This window comes from Lissotriton helveticus, chromosome 2_2 (assembly GCF_964261635.1).
Source record: "Lissotriton helveticus chromosome 2_2, aLisHel1.1, whole genome shotgun sequence".
In the NCBI taxonomy this organism is placed as follows: domain Eukaryota; kingdom Metazoa; phylum Chordata; class Amphibia; order Caudata; family Salamandridae; genus Lissotriton; species Lissotriton helveticus.
The window spans coordinates 16,420,303-16,439,501 of NC_136060.1; the positions used below are offsets into that span (position 1 = coordinate 16,420,303).

The 19,199-nt window shown below is 41.0% G+C and overlaps 1 protein-coding gene across 2 annotated transcripts in view; it reads left to right on the plus strand.

The window, feature by feature from the left end:
* Positions 1-19,199, plus strand: part of TENM3 (teneurin transmembrane protein 3) — a 1,441,545-nt gene that overhangs the window by 1,319,872 nt on the left and 102,474 nt on the right. For both annotated transcript variants that reach the window (XM_078677989.1, XM_078677990.1), the window contains exon 16: positions 6,818-6,964. In XM_078677989.1, the coding sequence (XP_078534115.1) occupies positions 6,818-6,964 (147 nt within the window). The remainder of the gene's footprint in view (positions 1-6,817; positions 6,965-19,199) is intronic.

A 19,199-nucleotide genomic window follows, 5' to 3' on the forward strand; every position in this document is an offset into this window, starting at 1 on the left:
TCTCAAGGACATAGCACTTTATACATCTCGTAAAATAAATTATCATTGAAATAACATATGCCATTGTTTTGTGAATCTTATATTGTAATGGTCTTAGTTTTCAAAACCTATGTGTTTTTTTAGTATGCATGCAGTCCCCAAAAATGAAAACATAGTTCTTGTGAAGCGGGGGGTGCCTAAAATACTTTGCTATCGGCACAGTACTGGGAGATTATGGGAGGTGAGCGAAATTTGACAAAGGGCCAGAAGAAACTGCTAAGAATATGGAGTCGTTATTCAGTGTTAAAAATTATGTCACTGATAAAACCCTTTACGACAGGGTAATCAGTAATAAAACAGTGGCATGAGTACCAATTAAGGGACATCAAATCAATGTGTATGCTGATCCAGCTGATTAAAACAGTCGCTGATTTGAATAAGTGGGTTTAATATATACTTATTCACAGATTATTGCCAGTCTGTCATAGCCACTGGAACTGCAACATGAATAATCTAAGAATGATACCTATTTGCTTCTTCAGTAGGATGCTAATGGCGGTCATTAAACAGCCTTTGCGGGAACTATTTGAAAGCGTATAATTGGAGACTAGAATGATCCAACTTGCAATAACGGTGCAGAATACGCACCAAAGACAAACTCTGGGCCAAGAATACTTTTATACGTCGAGTTAAATACATATCGTGTTTGCAATCAAGAATCGCCTTCTTCTGTTTTCTACAGGGTTCAGTCGTGTGGAATGTTGCTATAGAAAACTTGATAGAACAAATTTCTTTTTAAAGGGTTGTTAAGCAAGGAAATCTTCCCTTTATTACCACGGTGCACCACTCTAGAATTTGCCAGTTAAACGAAGACGCTCTCCATGGAAACGCTTAAACCCATCTGTAAATGAAGGACTTTCGACATATTGAATAGAGTATTGCTGAGAGTGTTTGTCCTTTTGTTAGTAAGAGAGAATGCAAATTTTAAAGTGCATGCTTGCTAATATTTACTATTTGCCTGGCATCTTGGGCAGCCAGTGGTTAATATTGCTAAATCTAGCACTGCTACTGGAGAGTTCAAGTGCCTATTTTACTCGGCCTGGTGTACATCTGGCATTTTTAGACGATTTGTGGAAACAAGAACATCTTTATACAGTAGATATCATTGCTATAACACATAACACTTTTTTTCTAGCAACACAGCAGCACTCAGTGCAGGTGTGTCAATAGCTGTAGAGCTGCTATGACAAAGTTGATACCGAGAACTGAGGCATTGAATAGTAGACCGTGTGGCCATGTCCTCCAAAATATAGCTCCCAGGTGAAAGGAACTGGGTGAGGTCTACATTTAAACAAGCATTGGCAAAGCCAGTGGGTGGTCAGCCTCATTGGCTTTGTCAGTGTTTGATTTGTTTTGTCATGATTTTGGAAAACCTGTTGGGCAATCTGCGGGCCCACATCAATCGTTACAAAGCAGCATTGGCTTAAAGTAAAAGCATATTCTAGTTCTCAAAAAACAAACACTGCTATAGTAGTTTCTGCGCTCAATGGAACTACAGTATGTGTGGATGTGCGCCTTGTAAAAGAGAGGATTGCTGACTCTCACAGTAAAGTCAGCCAATGACTGAAGTGAACAGACCCATTGTATCATCATGCATACTGTGGTGAGCAGAAGAAAAATATGAATGAGACAATAACATACTTATGAAAGAAGAGGGTTGGCTGAAAGCCTCTATAAGTAAGTATGTTATACCTATACTTTTTAGTAAAATCAAAAAGGTCTTGCTTAACACACAACCTAAAAAGTGAGTAACATTTGTGTTCAAAATACATACTATTCGCTTAATAGTATGCGAATTACATTGGCACAGGCACACTTACAATCTGAAGGTTTCTACTCTAACCACTAATGAATTGTTTGTGAATACTTGCGAGAGAAAGAAAACCTTTATTTAATTTATACATAAAGAGCCCACTTGATGAATATTTCATGATTGACCCTGTGAGCAAACATAAAGTCAGTGAGTGGGAGATGGCAAAAGTAGTTGACTATCATAATTGGCATATAACAGAAGTCCGAGCAGTGGCAATAAGAGTAAAATAAACATGAGTAAATGCAAAGAAAACATGGAAACAATAAATGTTTATAAATACAGAAAACATAGAAAAAGTCATAATACTTGGAGCCCTAAATATATGCAAGCTTTAGGATCCAAGCTTTTCCAGAAGCTCTGTTGTTAGCATGAATAAACAAACCATACATATCTTAACCCGCTGCTTTACATAAGCTGCCATGTGGACTTACAAGCCGGAGTGCACAGAAGTAATTATTCCTTCTTAAAAGACCAGATAGTACTGATCAAAGCAACTTCAGATACTCCCACATAAAAACATTTGAACTTATAGGGCAACCAGCTGTCTGTGGTATAGTTAGTGTTCTCAATGTAACAATCAGAAATTAGTCACAAGTTGCACACACACAATATCAGATTGCCTCTTACTTAAATTGATTTTAATTTCTGAAGCGTGTGGCAAGACTTCTAAAAATGGTAGCTTACGCAGATACTAGATGTTACGGTCTTCATCAGAAGACGCCCCACCTTATGTATTGATGGAACCATGTCGACAGGAATTTGAAACAGAACTGCTTCTTCTTACATTGTAACTTTGATGCATGATGGCGGCCTCTGTTCTGGAGACCGCAGCTGTATATGTATGTGTTGCCTCAGATGGTTTGGACCTATGCTGCACGTCTGAAATGCTTTGTCTATTTCTTTCTTTTCATTTCTCAAGCTCACTATTTGGAAAAGGTAGTCAAAGGTACTGTATCCATAATCCTTTGTTGACACAGCTGAATATATGCGTATACATTATCTGTAGTAAATACATCATCATACTTCACTAAATACATGTATATTCACTGAATATGGGATGCATGCGCTGTTACATGATTGTGCTTATTTCACTGAATATGTGTACTCCTTGCTCTTATGAGAAGGCGGCATGTATGTATAAACATTGCTTCAATTTCATCTGGTTGACAAAATTAACTGGAACCCATTACATAAGTTCATATTCATACATGTTCAGTATTAAACTTGTTTTACCCCAGTGTTAACCACAGACTTACTCACTAAGGAGTAAGATGCGATACACATTTTGTTATTCCACCCATTTACCTTAGTATGGTCGACATGTCTTTTGCTTCTTGAAACTATACACATGTATAATTGAATATGCATGCCTTAGATTTTGCTAACTAGTCTTTAATGATGAAATTTCATTTAAAGACACTTCTGGTGGGGGGCAATGACTGAACACTGCTACTCTGCTTGGGTCACATTTTTATTATTTGTTTAATTCTTGATATGGTGGTCATCTACTTTTCTTTTCATCATAGCTTGTGCTTGTTTAACTGGCTAAGTCACAACATTGCATGAGTATTGAATGTACGCGGTGTTGTATTGTATATTTGTCTTTTGGCGTACAAGACTGACTTGGGTTCACACAGTGTTTGTGCAATGGTTAAAGCTAGACTTACCACCACAGGTGTTTGAGCAGTGGGTTGTCGGTTCACACGTATGAAATATTATACACATGCATGTAAAATGGCCTCAGTAAAGTAGCATGTATTTGGTCTCAGTTGAGCATTTATATGTACCCATTGTGTACCATTTGAAATCGAGTTTCCGAATTTAATGTTTTTCTTTCCTATTTCTTCTTCAATGGTTTACGTTGAAATGTAAACCAAGCAGAGAATAATGGGATGTGTTTTAAAGGTGCCTTCTGATTGGCTGGGTACTTTTGAGGAAGCAGAAACAATGCAACTGTAGAGACACATGGCATATGACGGATATGTACCTTCATGTGAATTTGTGTACTTCTGTCATATTAATTGTTCTTTTGTTTGGCCTGTTCACATGCACATACACTTTTTCTGGTGTTGCTCTCCCCAAGCAGTAGTGATGAGTCACTGTGTTCCTTTCATACACATGCGTTATTTTCCCATGACGACATTCTCATAAATTATGGATTTCAGCAAATGGAAAGCTTGGACAAAATAGCTATAGTTTGCACATGCAATATAATAAAATACATAATTGTTAACATGTACATTATGGTCTTATAATGCTATTTTGTGTTATGGTGACCTTTGCTAATATCACAACTTTTGGTCCGTGTGGCTTATCATGTCTCAATAAAATGATAAAGCGTTATGGGACCATACATAATGGTTACATGTTATGTACTCTATGTATATACACATAATACATGTATAGGAATGCATCACTTTTATGTGTTTATATGCCGGTATATACAGATTTTTATATATATTGCTATGGCTCAAAGTGCTGTTTGTGTATCCAGCAAAATAGAATGTTGGCATCTCAGGACTTTGCCATTAAAGGATGACTCTGGCCATTTTGCTAAGCCTGACCACAAATTTCACTATTTTGAATTACGAGGGATACACTATTTGACTCTAATGCAGTTTTATAGTAGGCCATACAAATTGAAACTGAACGCAAATGGAAATGTGTTGAATGTATTGACTAATAGAAGTACATTACATAGGTACCCATTTTAAGGTCATTGACTTTGGTTGCTATGGAATCCCAGAGATTTTAGTTGCCCACAAATTTATGAGAAATGAACAGGCCTCAATTGCCGTCTAAGTATCATTGTGATTGAACAAAGCAAATACGCCATGGTGTGGCTGTTCAGAAAAGGATTTGCTGGTAGTTTTCTGGACAACTGTTTGATTCTGGCAACTACTGTTGAAGAAGAATAAGTGCCTGCTTTGATAACTTTTGTTACCCGCAACAGTTTTGTTATTTGTTATTTAACAACAAATGATTTCTAGCATTTTCATGCAACAAATTCTGGTGTCTCTTAGCGCATAAAAGAAGCTGTCATTTTTGTGCAATTTTTTTATTAATTTGTAGAAAGAGTGATCATATGTGTGTTTCTGTACTGAGCTTCTTCGCATTCCTTTCTTTCCTAAATGTTTTGAACTCTGTGTGAAACCATGTTTCATGTTTGTTTTAAAAATTTATAACAAAAACTTTTCAATGCATATATACGACATAGCAAGCATAGGGATATTTTACAAAAACTTCTAATCCAGGAAAGAACATTTTCCACAACTCTTATAGTGATTAACCGAAGTAGATGCTAAAATGAACCTAAAAAATATCAAGGAAAACGGATATCCTTTTTTTCAAGTTACAAAATAGATAGCGTGAAGTTCACTGTCTAGTTTGGTCTTTAGACATGGTCTTACATTATTTTCAAATGTTTTCTCCAAACGTTTAGTTTTTCACAGGAATTTCTAACGATAGTACCTCCTACCAAGGATATGTGTATTGGGACCCATCTGTTAAGGATTTCCAGCTACAAATCTCTATATTAACCTTCTTTTGGATGGAAATTGAGATTTGTTGTGCATTTATAAGCTAGAAAAAACTTAAATAGAACAGGATGACTTGTGATACATTTACTTTTCAGCTGTTATGACATCTAACTTAAGCTTCATCTTACTGGCAACCCTTCTATCTTAGTTCTTTTAACACCAAAAATATATTTGTGTGTATTAAGTAATACATTTTTTAATATATTTTGACTTGTACATTGATACAACATATTGTCGCCCTCATGATCATGTCTCTCCTCCAATTCCTAAAGAGATGGAATCAAAGGACTGCTTTTGTGAGTGTCTGTACAATTAGACAGGGGCAAAGTTTTTGCCATATTTATGTAACGTGTCGTCATGATACGGGCTACCATGTGGTGAAATGCCATATTTTCAGCACCAGAGATTTTTATTTTCTATTTTAAATGTATTTTTAAAATGAAGCCATTTTAAGAATTATAAACATCATATATTAAATTATTTTAATGTTTTCCCAAATTTTCCCTTCTTGCTCAATAAAAGCAGACAAGATGGGATATAAAGGTAAAAGCATAAAAGGTGTAGGGAGACTGTCACACAAAAAGATCACTCTGCTATTTGTCTTGAAGCACGTCACAATCGTGTTTTTTGTTGATTCACTCAATGTTTTATTGTGGTCCTTATAGTGTATCATTTATGTCTGTCCTAAGTAATCGAATCTGCACAGCCGTTACATTTAGTTGGAAATCCTGTCAGTCCTGTCCCATCCGTTTGCAGCCTGAACCCCACTGTCTGTTAGAATAGATGTTGATCTGCTTCACAGTTTCCCAGGCTTTGCTTATTCTGTAAAAAGGAATGTACTTTGGGCATAAAGTGTAGTCTGTCCACTGGCCTATACTTTGTGCACGTTTTTTTTCAAATTAAAAGCACTGTAATTTCACATGGATATACCTTGGCTTTTCAACAATCCACCTCTAATTATTTCTCTACTGAGCAGCAAAAAACAGTCTCATTATTAAATTCGGATCCACAATTCGCAACAAGGTATTTTAACATAAATTTTTAATACTAATCATTACATAGGCATAGTAGAGATTGCTACTTTGGTCACAACAATTTCTTAATTCTGCACTCCAGTTCTGTTTTGCTTTGTTCCCTTGTTGCTTTGACAAAGAAAGAACAATTTTCATTTTGTCTAGTCTGAAGACATTATTGAATTTTGTGCTATTCTGTACAGATGTGTGGTACATCTTGCAATGCCTTACTTTTTCTGCTTAACAAATTAGATTCATTCGGTATTCTGACTGATTTACATTCATGTGCATTTACAGTATTTCTGCTTCTATAAGGGCCTGTTAATAGTCAATGTTATGCATTTGTTCATATGACATTAAATCAACATAGCACTTAATTGACATGATATTCTCTTGGTTTCCTGTTCTGACAGAGGGGTGCCCAGGCTTGTGCAACAGCAATGGCAGGTGTGCCTTGGATCAAAATGGTTGGCATTGTGTCTGTCAACCAGGGTGGCGGGGAGCAGGCTGTGATGTCGCCATGGAAACACTCTGCACTGATGGCAAGGACAACGAAGGAGGTACGGTCTGATGCACTCCGATCATAAGTAATAACAGATGATGCTGATTAATTCAAATAAAATGTAAAAAAACACAAAAAGCTGCACATTGTTTCCTGGTTTAACTGACAAGAAATATTATGTATTGGATTTCAGTACATTTCGTTCATATTCTTAAATCCTGTATCAAGAAGGGAAATGGGGAAAGGAAGGGAGAATTACAGTCAAACCAAATGAAAGGGTAGATAAAGGCGAGCGTTCTCCTTTGTGGATGACAGTTGTGGGAATCAAGATACGTTGTTTAGTTTTATGGGTATGTTGTCTCTTGAAAAGTGAGCCAAAGACGTGGAGTGATTTGCATGAAAAGTATTTGATGCTTAGTTTGCATAATGGCTTGTAATGTGTTCCTAGTTCATACCTACTTCCTTGAGCTGTATTCACCATCTAAGGACTTCAGAGAAATGCCACTTAGGTGCTGGCATATCTAAAACCATATCCCCTTTGGACTTTGAAAACTGAAGCGTTTCTCTTAGTAAGGAATATCTGTCTGAGAGCCACAGCTCAACCAGTATATCAAGCACAATGTACATGCAGACACCGCCTTAAGCAACTTATATTGGGCTCTACCTCGAATACCCCAGTGATAAATGAAAGAAAAAAGATAGAAGCATGTGGTAGGAGGCCATGTCACACAGGAGCTCTAAACCTCAAAACAGCCAAATCTGGAGCTTTGGTGACAGTGTACATTAGCAGCCTGTGGGAAATGTTGATATATCAATAATCTTTCATTTGGAGATCAAATCAAATAAAATGTAATGTTTCAGCTAAAAGGTCATACAATTAATTAAAAACAGTGCAATGCAATTTGGTTAGAGTACATAGCTTTAAAGTAAAGTATACAATTGATTAATCAGATAATTGGTCGGTCAGAGCACTTCTCAGGTTTAAAAAGGGAACTATTGTTAGCAATATCTCACTAATCTCCATACCAGAAAAATATGAGACTACTGGAAGGAAAATACTGGCTGTATCAGTCCAACAATACAGGATCATAGCTTCTTTACAATACCTTACACTTTGCTTCCAGAACAAAGGGCAGAGCAAATCAGAGTTTTTGTGTATGGTGTGCAGCCCGGAGATTCCTTATTTGCATGCCATTTTGCTGTGCAGGCTAGGACTGGTACGACTCCCAGCCTAAGTTTTGTGTAGAGGCTTCTTTTAACTTCTTCCATGTGTCGGATGGCCCCCGGCCGTCCGACGTCAAGGTGGGCGTGTGCGTCGGACGGCCAGGGGTTGTCCGATTTGCGCACACATGGAATTATCCCGCACAGCATGGAAATCGTGCACGCAGCAAAGCGGTTAATCTCTGGCTGTATAATTCTGAAGAGAAGCATTAGTTAAACTATGAAAAACGATAATTGAGGAGCATTAGACCTATGGGATTAAGTCTTCAGGCTAATTTCCATCATGACAATAGTGCTAATAAGACACGCATAGCTCTAAGTGACCAATTTTAAATCAAATGATTGATGCGTAAAATGTGTTTTAGAATTTTAATCTGTTTTTTAAAACATATTTTTATTGATTCTCATAACCACGATCTTAAGAACATGGACATCCTGTCAGTTTTCTTTATTTATAACATAAAGGGCAAAACTGATTGTCTACTCCCTTAACCATGCTAACTTTAGTAAGACACGTACACAGGGCTTTAACCCCTTCCCTCCTGCCGTTGGACGTCGCACGAGCTACCTCCCTGGTGCTGTGCACGTCCAATGCGGCCCCGCCCACCCTTTAGGACGCCCGCGCCACGGTTAAGGCGTTAAGTGACATGAAAAAAGTGGAGGGTGTCTAAAAGGGATGTGGTCTATAGGCATGGCTCAAAATTTAAATACATTTCTATGAGTTCTACAGTGTGTCACCTGACCGGTATTTTGGGTCCTCTCTGTGCTTTCTGTTATTACATCCAACTATATAACACAACAACTGACATACACCCAAACCCAGTGAGGACTATTGGCTTTGTCAGTGGTTGTCTCTAGACTCTGCATAGAGGCCAATAACTCGATGACCCTGTATTCACTGTGAGAAACTCACAGTGCCTTCAGCATCAACTGTAGAGGTTTTACTTGTGGCCTGTTATAAAAACCGTGAGGTTACCAGTTCAAAGTATGCACTATACAAGAGTTATGTGCAGCACGAAAAAAACGTGACATCCTGGAAACACAGTTATGTAGTACAAAATTCAAAAAAGCATGTGAAATTTAAACAGGAACTAAACCACTGACATGAATTACCTCAATGTTTTTTACATTCGTTGTTCAGAAATCGCCTGTGTTTTAACCAGTAAAATTAAGGACATGAATGTCGGGCCTGATAGGGATCCATTCCAATGCCTGTTTTTAATTACTAAAGCGTTTGAGACCTGGAGGAACCCGGTCCACTTAAAGCCCTGCATATACATTCCCATTTCGCTAGCGTGTTGGCCCGTCTGACCGGGCTCCTATTGAGACTGTTTGGAATAGAGCCACAGTTTAGTGATGTTTGTATGAGAGGGGGAGAATGGGGGAAAGGATCAAAACAGGGAGACACCACCCCCGCAGCAGCAATTCAAAATCTTAATAGATAGCGGGGCTGAGTGCGCCGCTACGGTTCATCTACTGTTTAATTTCTTTGCTCCCATTGCTCATGCAGCTCCAGTCTCCCCATCCGTGTTGCCCTTGGAGACGTTGGCACTTTCTCTTGTGCATCTGCTATGGTAGATAGTATACCTTTCTGTGCCCTTGCAAAGTCCAGTGACGTTTGACCTCTCTGTACCTTCCTATGTAATAAGGTGCTTTCTGGATCTGCTCATTTTTGTCTTGCCTACGCAGCGTGCATGCGCTGCAGAGGAGGAGACCTTTAGTAATCAATTCCCTTTTTCTGCCAAAAACGTGTACGATTTGCATTGCTTTCAATGGCAAGGCGTGCACGTTTGGCGAGTCCCTTGCGGGAGCGAGCTTTGAAACCATCTGATGGTAATTAACAGATGGTTCCTGCTCACTCCCGCAAGGGAATCAGGCGCAGGCCCCCCTCTCTCCCCTCCCCCTACTGTGTCCTCCTCTCCAAACATGTTTTTTTTTACTTTCATCGCAAGGCGCGCGCGCTTGTTTTTCCTTGCACTTGTCTCTGATCTCTGATGTTTGCGTGGTGTTTTTACGTTTAAATCAAGCAGTCTGCCCAGTTTTAAACTGCAATCCACAACATGCCTCGTTCTATTCATCTCTGATGGGATATTCTTAACTGTCACATTCAATCTAGTGCGGGTTTTTTTTCCGCACAGTAAGTCAGAAGGTATGTTCTTTAAGGATGCTGTAATTGTGATTGAACATTTTTTGACCAACCAATTCCCATTGGATGTTAATCACAACAATTGTAAAGGGATACTTTTAGCCAATAGAGCAATTCAGATTTGATATTATTGAGTAGAACGGTGATGATTCTGGCAGAGTGATACTTTGCAGGTAGTAATTCTGGCGATATATTTGTTAGCTGAAACGCCGCGGTTCATAATAATGCTTGGCGCCGTGCACTTGTATGCATTTCTGTTGTCAGTATTTGGATCTGTCTGGCGCCAGCGAACTTTAATCCTGGCATTGCGACCAATAGGTCAAACCTATCTTTATGTTGGACCCAAGTTATACTGAAAAGGGGGGTAAAAGAGATCCTGTGCAATCCGAAGGTAACAGTTGTGTTCGTTCACACCTTTCAGAAGCTTTCGGGCGGCACAGGCAAGAAGCTTTAGGATTGGCCACAGTGTATGATCAGTGAACCAGCTCCAATGCCTGGCAGTGAGTGACAACCTAACTGTTCTATCGGGTACCTCTTCTCTTAGAAACGTATACCTTTATCATCATCTCAAAATGCATCTTCCAATAAGGTAATACAATCTTGCGTGTGTCTTAGAGTAAGACGGGGGAGAGGATGGCGCGTGCGCTTGTTTTAACGAGATACTAGTTCTAAAAGCAAGAGAGCTCGAAATGAGTCAGGACTGTTACTATGTTCTGCTACATGTATACATCTAATTGTGTTTATGAATATTTTCGTGGTTCCCCGGTTTTTTATCTGTCAAAGCAGGTGACTGAGCTGGGAGACTTCGAATAAGCCTTTCGAACATGCACTCTCCAACCTTCGTCCCAAAACACACGTTGTCATAGTTCCACCAGTGGAGAATCCCTGCTATAAATAAAAGTTGTTTAAGAAACCTGAAAAAGGGTGGTAAACGGTCATTTTATAGCTTCAGGGATTTATCTGCAGCGAACCCCGCAAAGTGTCCGTCGTAGTTCAGGCATCTTTGTTTGTGTTTATTTGCACACCTGCAGCTGACCCGCCAACGTAGTTTTACAATACTTTCCCGCCCCAGTGTGACATTCTCCTCACATCATGCTTCCCCTGCGTGCATGGTGTTTTGGGGGAAATAACACGGATTTCTGTTTGGATTGTCTGTTGACTGAAGGAGGCTCTAAATTATTTGCTGCAAGCCAGAGAAGGATGTTGAATTGGCTTCCATTTGTCAGCTTGGCAGGAGCCCATGTTCCTATCTTCAGTGGCTGCCTGCCGGTAGGGGCCGGGTTGCTCTGTGTGCACACATCGCGCGCACTCAGTGGAACACTTCGAGCACCCGGAGGCGATCCTCCCAGCCGCACCCCCCCCCCCCTTTCAATACCTTTCACGCGAAGGAAGCCCAGTTAAATGTCAAGTGAAATGCAAGTTTATAGCAGGATGCCAAGGTTCCTTCCTGGCTGCACGTGGGGGGCATCCTCAGCGGTGCAAAGTTGGGTGCAAATATCACCCAAATGAGCCAAAGGATAGTGGAAAAAATGCAATTGTAATTGCATGTATTTAGCGCTTACTAACCCTGATGAGGCATTGAAGCGCTTTGTGGCAAGTAGCACGCTAGACCAGAGCAATTTTACTTCAACCCAGCACAGAGAATGACAGCGGTCTTTAGCAGTGAATTACAGAAAAGGCAGTAAGAACATACATAAAATGCAATTTTTAAAGCCAGTGCATGACAGTTAATTAAATTGCTTTCTTATAAAGCTGCTAGCTATCCCTGTTCTGCAAAATATAAAAAGATACCACCCACCTTTATCAGCCCACCCTCTCAAACAAGCATTGGCATAGCCAATAGGTCTCGCTTTTGGGACCTTGTAAGTATTCATTTTTGCAGCACAATATCCTTGGTGCAAAAACATCAACTGTTGCATGGCTAAACAATTAGAAGGTCCCAAAGGTGAGACCTATTGGCTATGCCAATGCTTGTTTAAACTTCCTGCAACCATATTATATATGTTTCCCTGCTTGCCTGTTATCAATGCTGAGTGATTTGCCTTTTCGCTAGTATTAGATCTCTATTTGATTAGAACACTCTAGACCTAATAAAGGCAGGGAGAGATATAGCTAATGGGAAGGAGCAGGGAATCCTTGTTTTCCCTATAGTTTCTGATATTAAAAAACAAGCATGATCATGCCAAATCCCACATATGAGTAAAGTAGGAAGAGTGTTCAACACAGTCTGATGGTTCCCATATAAAAACACAGGGGAGAGGCAGATGTGAGGAAATAGTTTTCATCCATATCCTGAGAGCTCCCATGATTCGCACCCCTGCCAGAAGCAAATCACAATTCTCACCATAGAAGCGTGGTTGGGAGGGTAATTTCCGGAGGTAGATAGTTTCATGATAATGTAACTTAATGTTACTGCTACCAATTGGACCAGAAAATAAGAGATTCTACCATTAAGACCTAACTGTTCATGGAATACTTCACTTCCTTAAGGAGGTGGTTAGTGTAGCACTAGGAGAGGCTATGCATCATATTCATGGAGTATTGTGTATGCTGCACATATCTCGGCATCTAGAAATCCTTAATTATGCTCTCTTTCACTGTGGCTAACCCAGTCCCACAAGTAATGTTGTAGGCGTTTTCTTGATATTGTTCTTGTGTTTGGTCCACCATTTTGCATATGCAACATTTTAATATTTGTTTTGAGTTTTTTGCATAGGGGACTATATCAGGCAGGTTAGTTGAGTAGTGTTTTCTTTACATCTGTTAAGGCTTCCAGTCATGGATGTACGCCTCCCATGTTAGACCTAGCAGAAACTTCTCTGCCACCTCTCCACTCGAGGCGGTGCATGTGAGATGATGCTAAGACCACTATCTGGTGAAAGATTCTACACAGGCTTGTTCCTTTTCTCTTACCATTCTACCTTCTCCATAATGTGAACCCCCACCAGAAATCAGCCTGAAAAAAATAAATACAGGGTTGTGAAATAAAGAAATGCAACACTGGTTTACAATTTTTCACATGCTTAGAATAAATGATTGCTTTATGGGTAGCAGAATAGCTTATCCGGCACAGTTGAATGATATCCTGAACCTAAGCTTTACTTTAATTATTAATTATGCAATTGTTAATATACAGTGGGTGCAAATGTACACTTATAGTAACTGATCAGCATGGAATGACTGCAGACCAACATGTGGTATACAACAGTATCAGATGAATTTAGTTAGTGAAGAATATTGGCGATTTTGGTTTAATAAAAATATGTAATGTATATATTGTAGTGGCAATGTTATTGCAGACAAAACTAAGGCTGACTCTACATCTTTAGCACTGCTACTCTTAGATATGTGTTGGGAGGAGATTGCTGCAAGCGTACATTCTGTCTGTCCATTGTAATGTGGTAAGCACTATTATTTGTGAGACTTAGCTATAAGGGTTAAACCAGTAAACACACATTATCTCAGGATCAATGCTTAGGAATGCCACTAGGTGTACCTGAATCCTCACCGTCCCACATGCTATGCCAGGAGCAGAGTAAATGAACAGTTTGTATTAAAAATCATCGGCATGAGCCTTCAAATAATGGGTTAACAGCTTTGTTCTGATGGCTTTCATAGAACAGGTAAATTATTGCTAAGGAAAAAAATATGAATAGAAAAAATTGTGGCCATTTGTCAGCATGCCTGCAAAAGCTTAAGCTGGAAGTAAATATTGTATAAATTGAGCTCTACAGCTTTTCTATTCTTGAGTATGTAAGCTGCTCGAACTATTTGAGGACCCTTTTTCTTAGATTTTCTACAGCCTGGTCGAAAATAAATTTAAGCTGATTCAAATTCCACAGTATGTGCCTGCTAGGCTCTTTGTTCTTGTACTTTCTATTGATATTCAGTCAATGATAAACTATTGAGGCTGTTGATTGTAAAATTCAGATAATTTCCTGCGATTCTAAACCGGGTGACCATTGTTTTTCATCTTGTAGCCATTATCTGAATCAGAAACAGAACAGTTAGTATACGTTACCTAAGGCAACGCTGCTGCTTCAAGGCGCCATTTTCCATCACTCTAAATGTTTACTTTTGCAGTCTTCTGACATCCAGATTAATTCCAGAGACTGAAAGTAGTCCTTCTTCAGACTTCATAGGTTCAGTGCATCCTGTCCTCTGTGCGCACTTCACTTTGTAACTTGACACTCAGACCACTAACTTTACCAACAAATACACAACTAATATTATTGTAATGCACAATTATGTAAACCAAAAAGCCAGGATTGGCCAAGCATCACACACGTTAGAGAACCAAAGGTCTCTACGTGTTTGTAGTACTTAAGAGGAATTATTTGCACGTGGGGGTATACAAAACTTTTTCTCAAACGTTGAGCATAAAATTGGCCAACTGGGTTGTTCATTAACTTATAATACCTCCGTCTATACTGGCATTACTTAAAATCAGTAGAAATGGAAATGCAATATTTTTCTGTGAGCAATATCACTTTTCTTCCCAAAGACAAATGAAAGGAAGCAGTCAATCCCTAAACTTTGAACAGTGAATCGTTTAATTTTTTAGGGAATTTTAATGATAGTCACATTGGAGAGGTGATCTCTAAGATGATGCTGATGGACAGCGATTGTTTTCTGAACACCAGATGCTTTATCGCTCCATTGTACAGCCCCCTTTCACCTGATAGGTGAATGATTGGTTTGTTTAAGGCAAATTGTGTTCAGTTCTAGGCCTTTCCATTCCGATACATCTCTCTCTTCCGCAATTGATTTTTTTATTGAAGGTTATGATATAGATATAAACGATTGAGGAGCAATTAGGAATCATAAATGTGCCATTGTGTGTTAACCAGTCGCTCTATAATGGTGAACGTTTCCTGTGTGTTTGCCTTGGCCAAACATCCCCCATAAGCTGATTAATGGGTCGTCCCTCAGACCAAACCACACGTTCCGGCATCTTCCCCGGGCACTGGTAGAGAGAAACAAGCAAAGCTTTTGCTCTGCTATCAAATCGTTAAGAAGCACCAAGCCTAAGAAACAGACTAAGAGGCACCTGAGATGGGATCTTGAGGCACCTGAGATGGGATCTTAAGGCACTAACCCCCAGATTCATCAAAGACCCGTTTTGCGAGTCTTTAATAGCGATTCATAAGGAATCGCTATTAAGGACTTGCAAAACGGGATTGATGTAGGAATTGCAAAAAATATTGCGATTCCTACATGTTCCTTATTTGCGATTAGCAAATTGCTAATCGCAAATAAGGAATAACTCCCCATTCATTCCTATGGGCCACAGGCCCATAGGAATGAATGGGGAGTTATTCCTTATTTGCGATTAGCAATTTGCTAATCGCAAATAAGGATGCGATTTCGAGGGTGCAGGGGTGTCCAAAGGACACCCTGTAGCACCCCTGAAATGTGAATTTACACTGATGTTGTGCACACACATGTCCAAAGGACACGTGTGTGTGTAACATGCAACTTAGAAAAATGCATTCAAAATGCATTTTTCTCGGTTTTCGCTATTTACCACGAGGTTTGACTTTGTGGTAAATAGCGGTCCTAAATTGCGATTTCGCAATTTTCAAATGTTTCATGAATAGCATTTAAGGAATCTCTAATAGAGATTCCTTAACTGCTAATCCTCGCAAATTTGCGAATTCTTTATTAGCGATTTTTGCATTTAGGATGATGAATCCCAAATGCAAAAATTGCTCTCGCAAAGGGCCAGATTCTCAGAATCTGGCCCTTTTGCGAGCGCATTTCGCTTGATGAATCTGGCTGTAACCTCCTATCTAGCAGAAAGTATGTTTTGAGCAGAATGAGATGTTTTGTATCTGTACTTGCGGACTATTTTTTACTGACATTTAAAAAAATCAATAATCATTTCATGCTTGGACCTTGGGCATGCCTACTTGTTCTTATTCCTGTCTTTATTCTTTTAATTTGTTGTTCAGCTAGGTGAGCAGTGTTTCCACAGTGTTTTTAATATGATGTAAGGTCAAACTGACCTTAATCAGTATATCCTCTATGCAGTGACATGTCTAGAGAAAACACATGCTAAACCAAAAAGTAAACTGTATACTATACAGCATCTGTATATTAAAAAAATAACATGTTCCCTAGAACTAGTGTAATCCCTTCTTTCCCCTCAGTGATTGCATTTCATTGTTGGTTCACCTCTGCTACATAATTACAACTAATAATAATTTTCATTCATCCATTTTACAGGATCTTCATGGGTTCCCCATCTTCAAAGGCCATTGATCTGCAGATAATGAGACCCCACATTGCTGTGTGTTTTGTTATGTGCAGAGCTGTGGCCTTTGAAGCTGAGGAACCCCATTCAAGAAGTCCCAGCTGTGCCACAACTTATTGTGATTGTGGTGCAAATTGGCTAATGTGTACATGTAGAAGACAGAATAATTCAGCCCCCTTAACCCTTTTAACATTGCAAGTGAAGGCAACATGGGAAACATATTTTCTGATCTCAAACTAAAGGGACTTTGCATGTGAGGGCTTTTTTTTAGCTTTAAATTTACTTTTATTCCACCTTGGACTATGCTGTCTATTATTTGTTAAGTTATACTGCTTTAATCAATATTTGTGACAGCATCTCAACCACGACCTAAGTATTATTATTCCCATTGAACAACCTTACCTTTGAATTGTTTAGTTAGACAGCTTTAAACAATATCTCGACTGCCCTTCAACCACAAACTAAGTTTTATTCCCCTCGAATATTACTGTCTTTCAATTCTTTTGTTAGACAGCTTTAAACAATAGTTGTGACTGCAAAGACAATGGTTATGTGCAGGGTACCCAGAAAAATGTTACCCTTCACTTATTTCAGCTGATAGGTGTCCAAAATGCGACCAGGGGGCCAACATTTGTCTTCACCTTTAAATTTAACGTTATTCCAACTCGGATGATGATGCCTTTCATTTGTTAAGTGGGACAGCTTTAAGAAATATTTGCAACTGCACCTCAACCACGGGCATATTTACAAGAACTGATGCATTGCTGCGTTGTGCCAGCGATGAGTCAGATGTCTTGCACCTGCGTCAAATAACCGTATGACGCCATGGCTGCTCTATATTTACAGTACAGGGCTCCATGGCGTAAGGATCCATGGATGCGTTAGAAATACTGACACATCTGTGGGCCCAAATGTGGCGCATTGATGTAGTTGGTCATAAGACTGACACAACAGCAGCAGTGCTTCAAAACACAGAGGAGATTCCACTTGTAAAGCCACTGCATCAATTCCTATGCCTGGGTTGAAGGAGGAGTAGGAATTTTTACGCATTTCAGGCTTAGAGCGTTGCAGTGCAAACTTGGAAACTTGACTGCATCAGATCTAAGTGGGTTTTTACAAGGTAATGCCGACCCTGCATACATTATGCAGGGTCGGCATTGATCTCGACCTTGCCCAAGGGCCGAGTCACTCCCTGTGCCGCTTCTAATCCCGCTGATCGCGCTCCATCCGCCGCTGCCTCCTGCAGGGTTCGAGCCCCCTGAGCCTCACCAGCGCTCCACTTGTGGGTTGTTGTTTGCACTATTTCTTGCCTGTAATTTTGCCACTGTTTTCGACTGTTGTTCCTGCCACATCGTTTTCTGTACTTTCTGGCAGAAACCTCTGCCACCCCCCACCCCCTCCACTCCCCTCTTGCCTTCTGTACCACTGGGTTCTTTTTCCCGCCGCTTCCCCGTGGCCACGCCCCCTCGCTCCTGCCTCCTCCCCCCGCCTTAAATGGCGACTGCTGACAGTACGCGCAGCGGATGCGCCGATTGCAAGCCAAAGGCAAGCCCGTCTGCGCACGGATCGCGCCCAGCGCAAGAACCCTTGGACACCAAAGCCGCCACAACACCAGTCTGCACTACGACCCCAGCACCCTCCACGCACTCAACGCCGGACGAGACCACTCCTGCTGCCGGGCCACCCCGAAGCACACCCAAGGGCCTGGAACTGCAGCTTCACCAGCATCCGACCCGTCAAACCATCAACCAAAGAACCCAACCACCTCCGTTGCATCCTCCTCAACACCCGCTCCGCTCACAAGCACGCCATCGAACTCTGGGACCTCCTAGACTCAACCACCCCCGACGTCACCTTCCTGACGGAGACCTGGCTGAACGCCGCCTCGGCACCAGACATTGCCATAGCCATCCCTGAGGGCTAAAAGATCTCCCGCAGAGACCGGATCATGGAGTAGGAGGGGGAATCGCCATCATCCACAAGGACACCCTCAGAGTCTCGACCAACACCGACGACCCCATCTCCGCCGCCGAGCACATGCACTTCCAGATCCATACCGACCCAAACACCACCCTCAGAGGAACACTCATCTACAGACCACCCGGACCCCGATCACAGTTCAGCGACACCATCACCGACCTCATCAGCACCCACGCCCTCGCCTCCACGGACTACATCCTCCTCGGGGACCTGAACTTCCACCTCGCGAACGACAACGACGCCAACTCCATCGCCCTGATCGACAACCTCGCCAACCTCGGCCTCAAACAGCTCATGACGACACCCACCCAAGCAGCTGGACACACACTGGACCCCATCTTCTCCGCAAGTCCCCACGTCTCCTTCAACTACACCTCCGAACCCCACTGGACCGACCACAGATGCGTCCACTTCACCTTCAAGAAACCCACCACACACCACCACACCCAACAGCTACCACACCGCTGCTGAGGCAAGGTCACCAAGGACCAACTGACCACCACCCTCGCCCTGAGACCACCCGCCGACCCCACCAACCCTAACACCGCTGCCACCAACCTCAAACAGTGGATCAGCGACTGCGCCGACACCCTCACCCCACTCAAGACCTCCGCTACCAACCACACCAACAAGAAAGCCGCATGGTTCACCGAAGACCTCCGGACCTCCAAGCACACCTGTCGGAAGCTG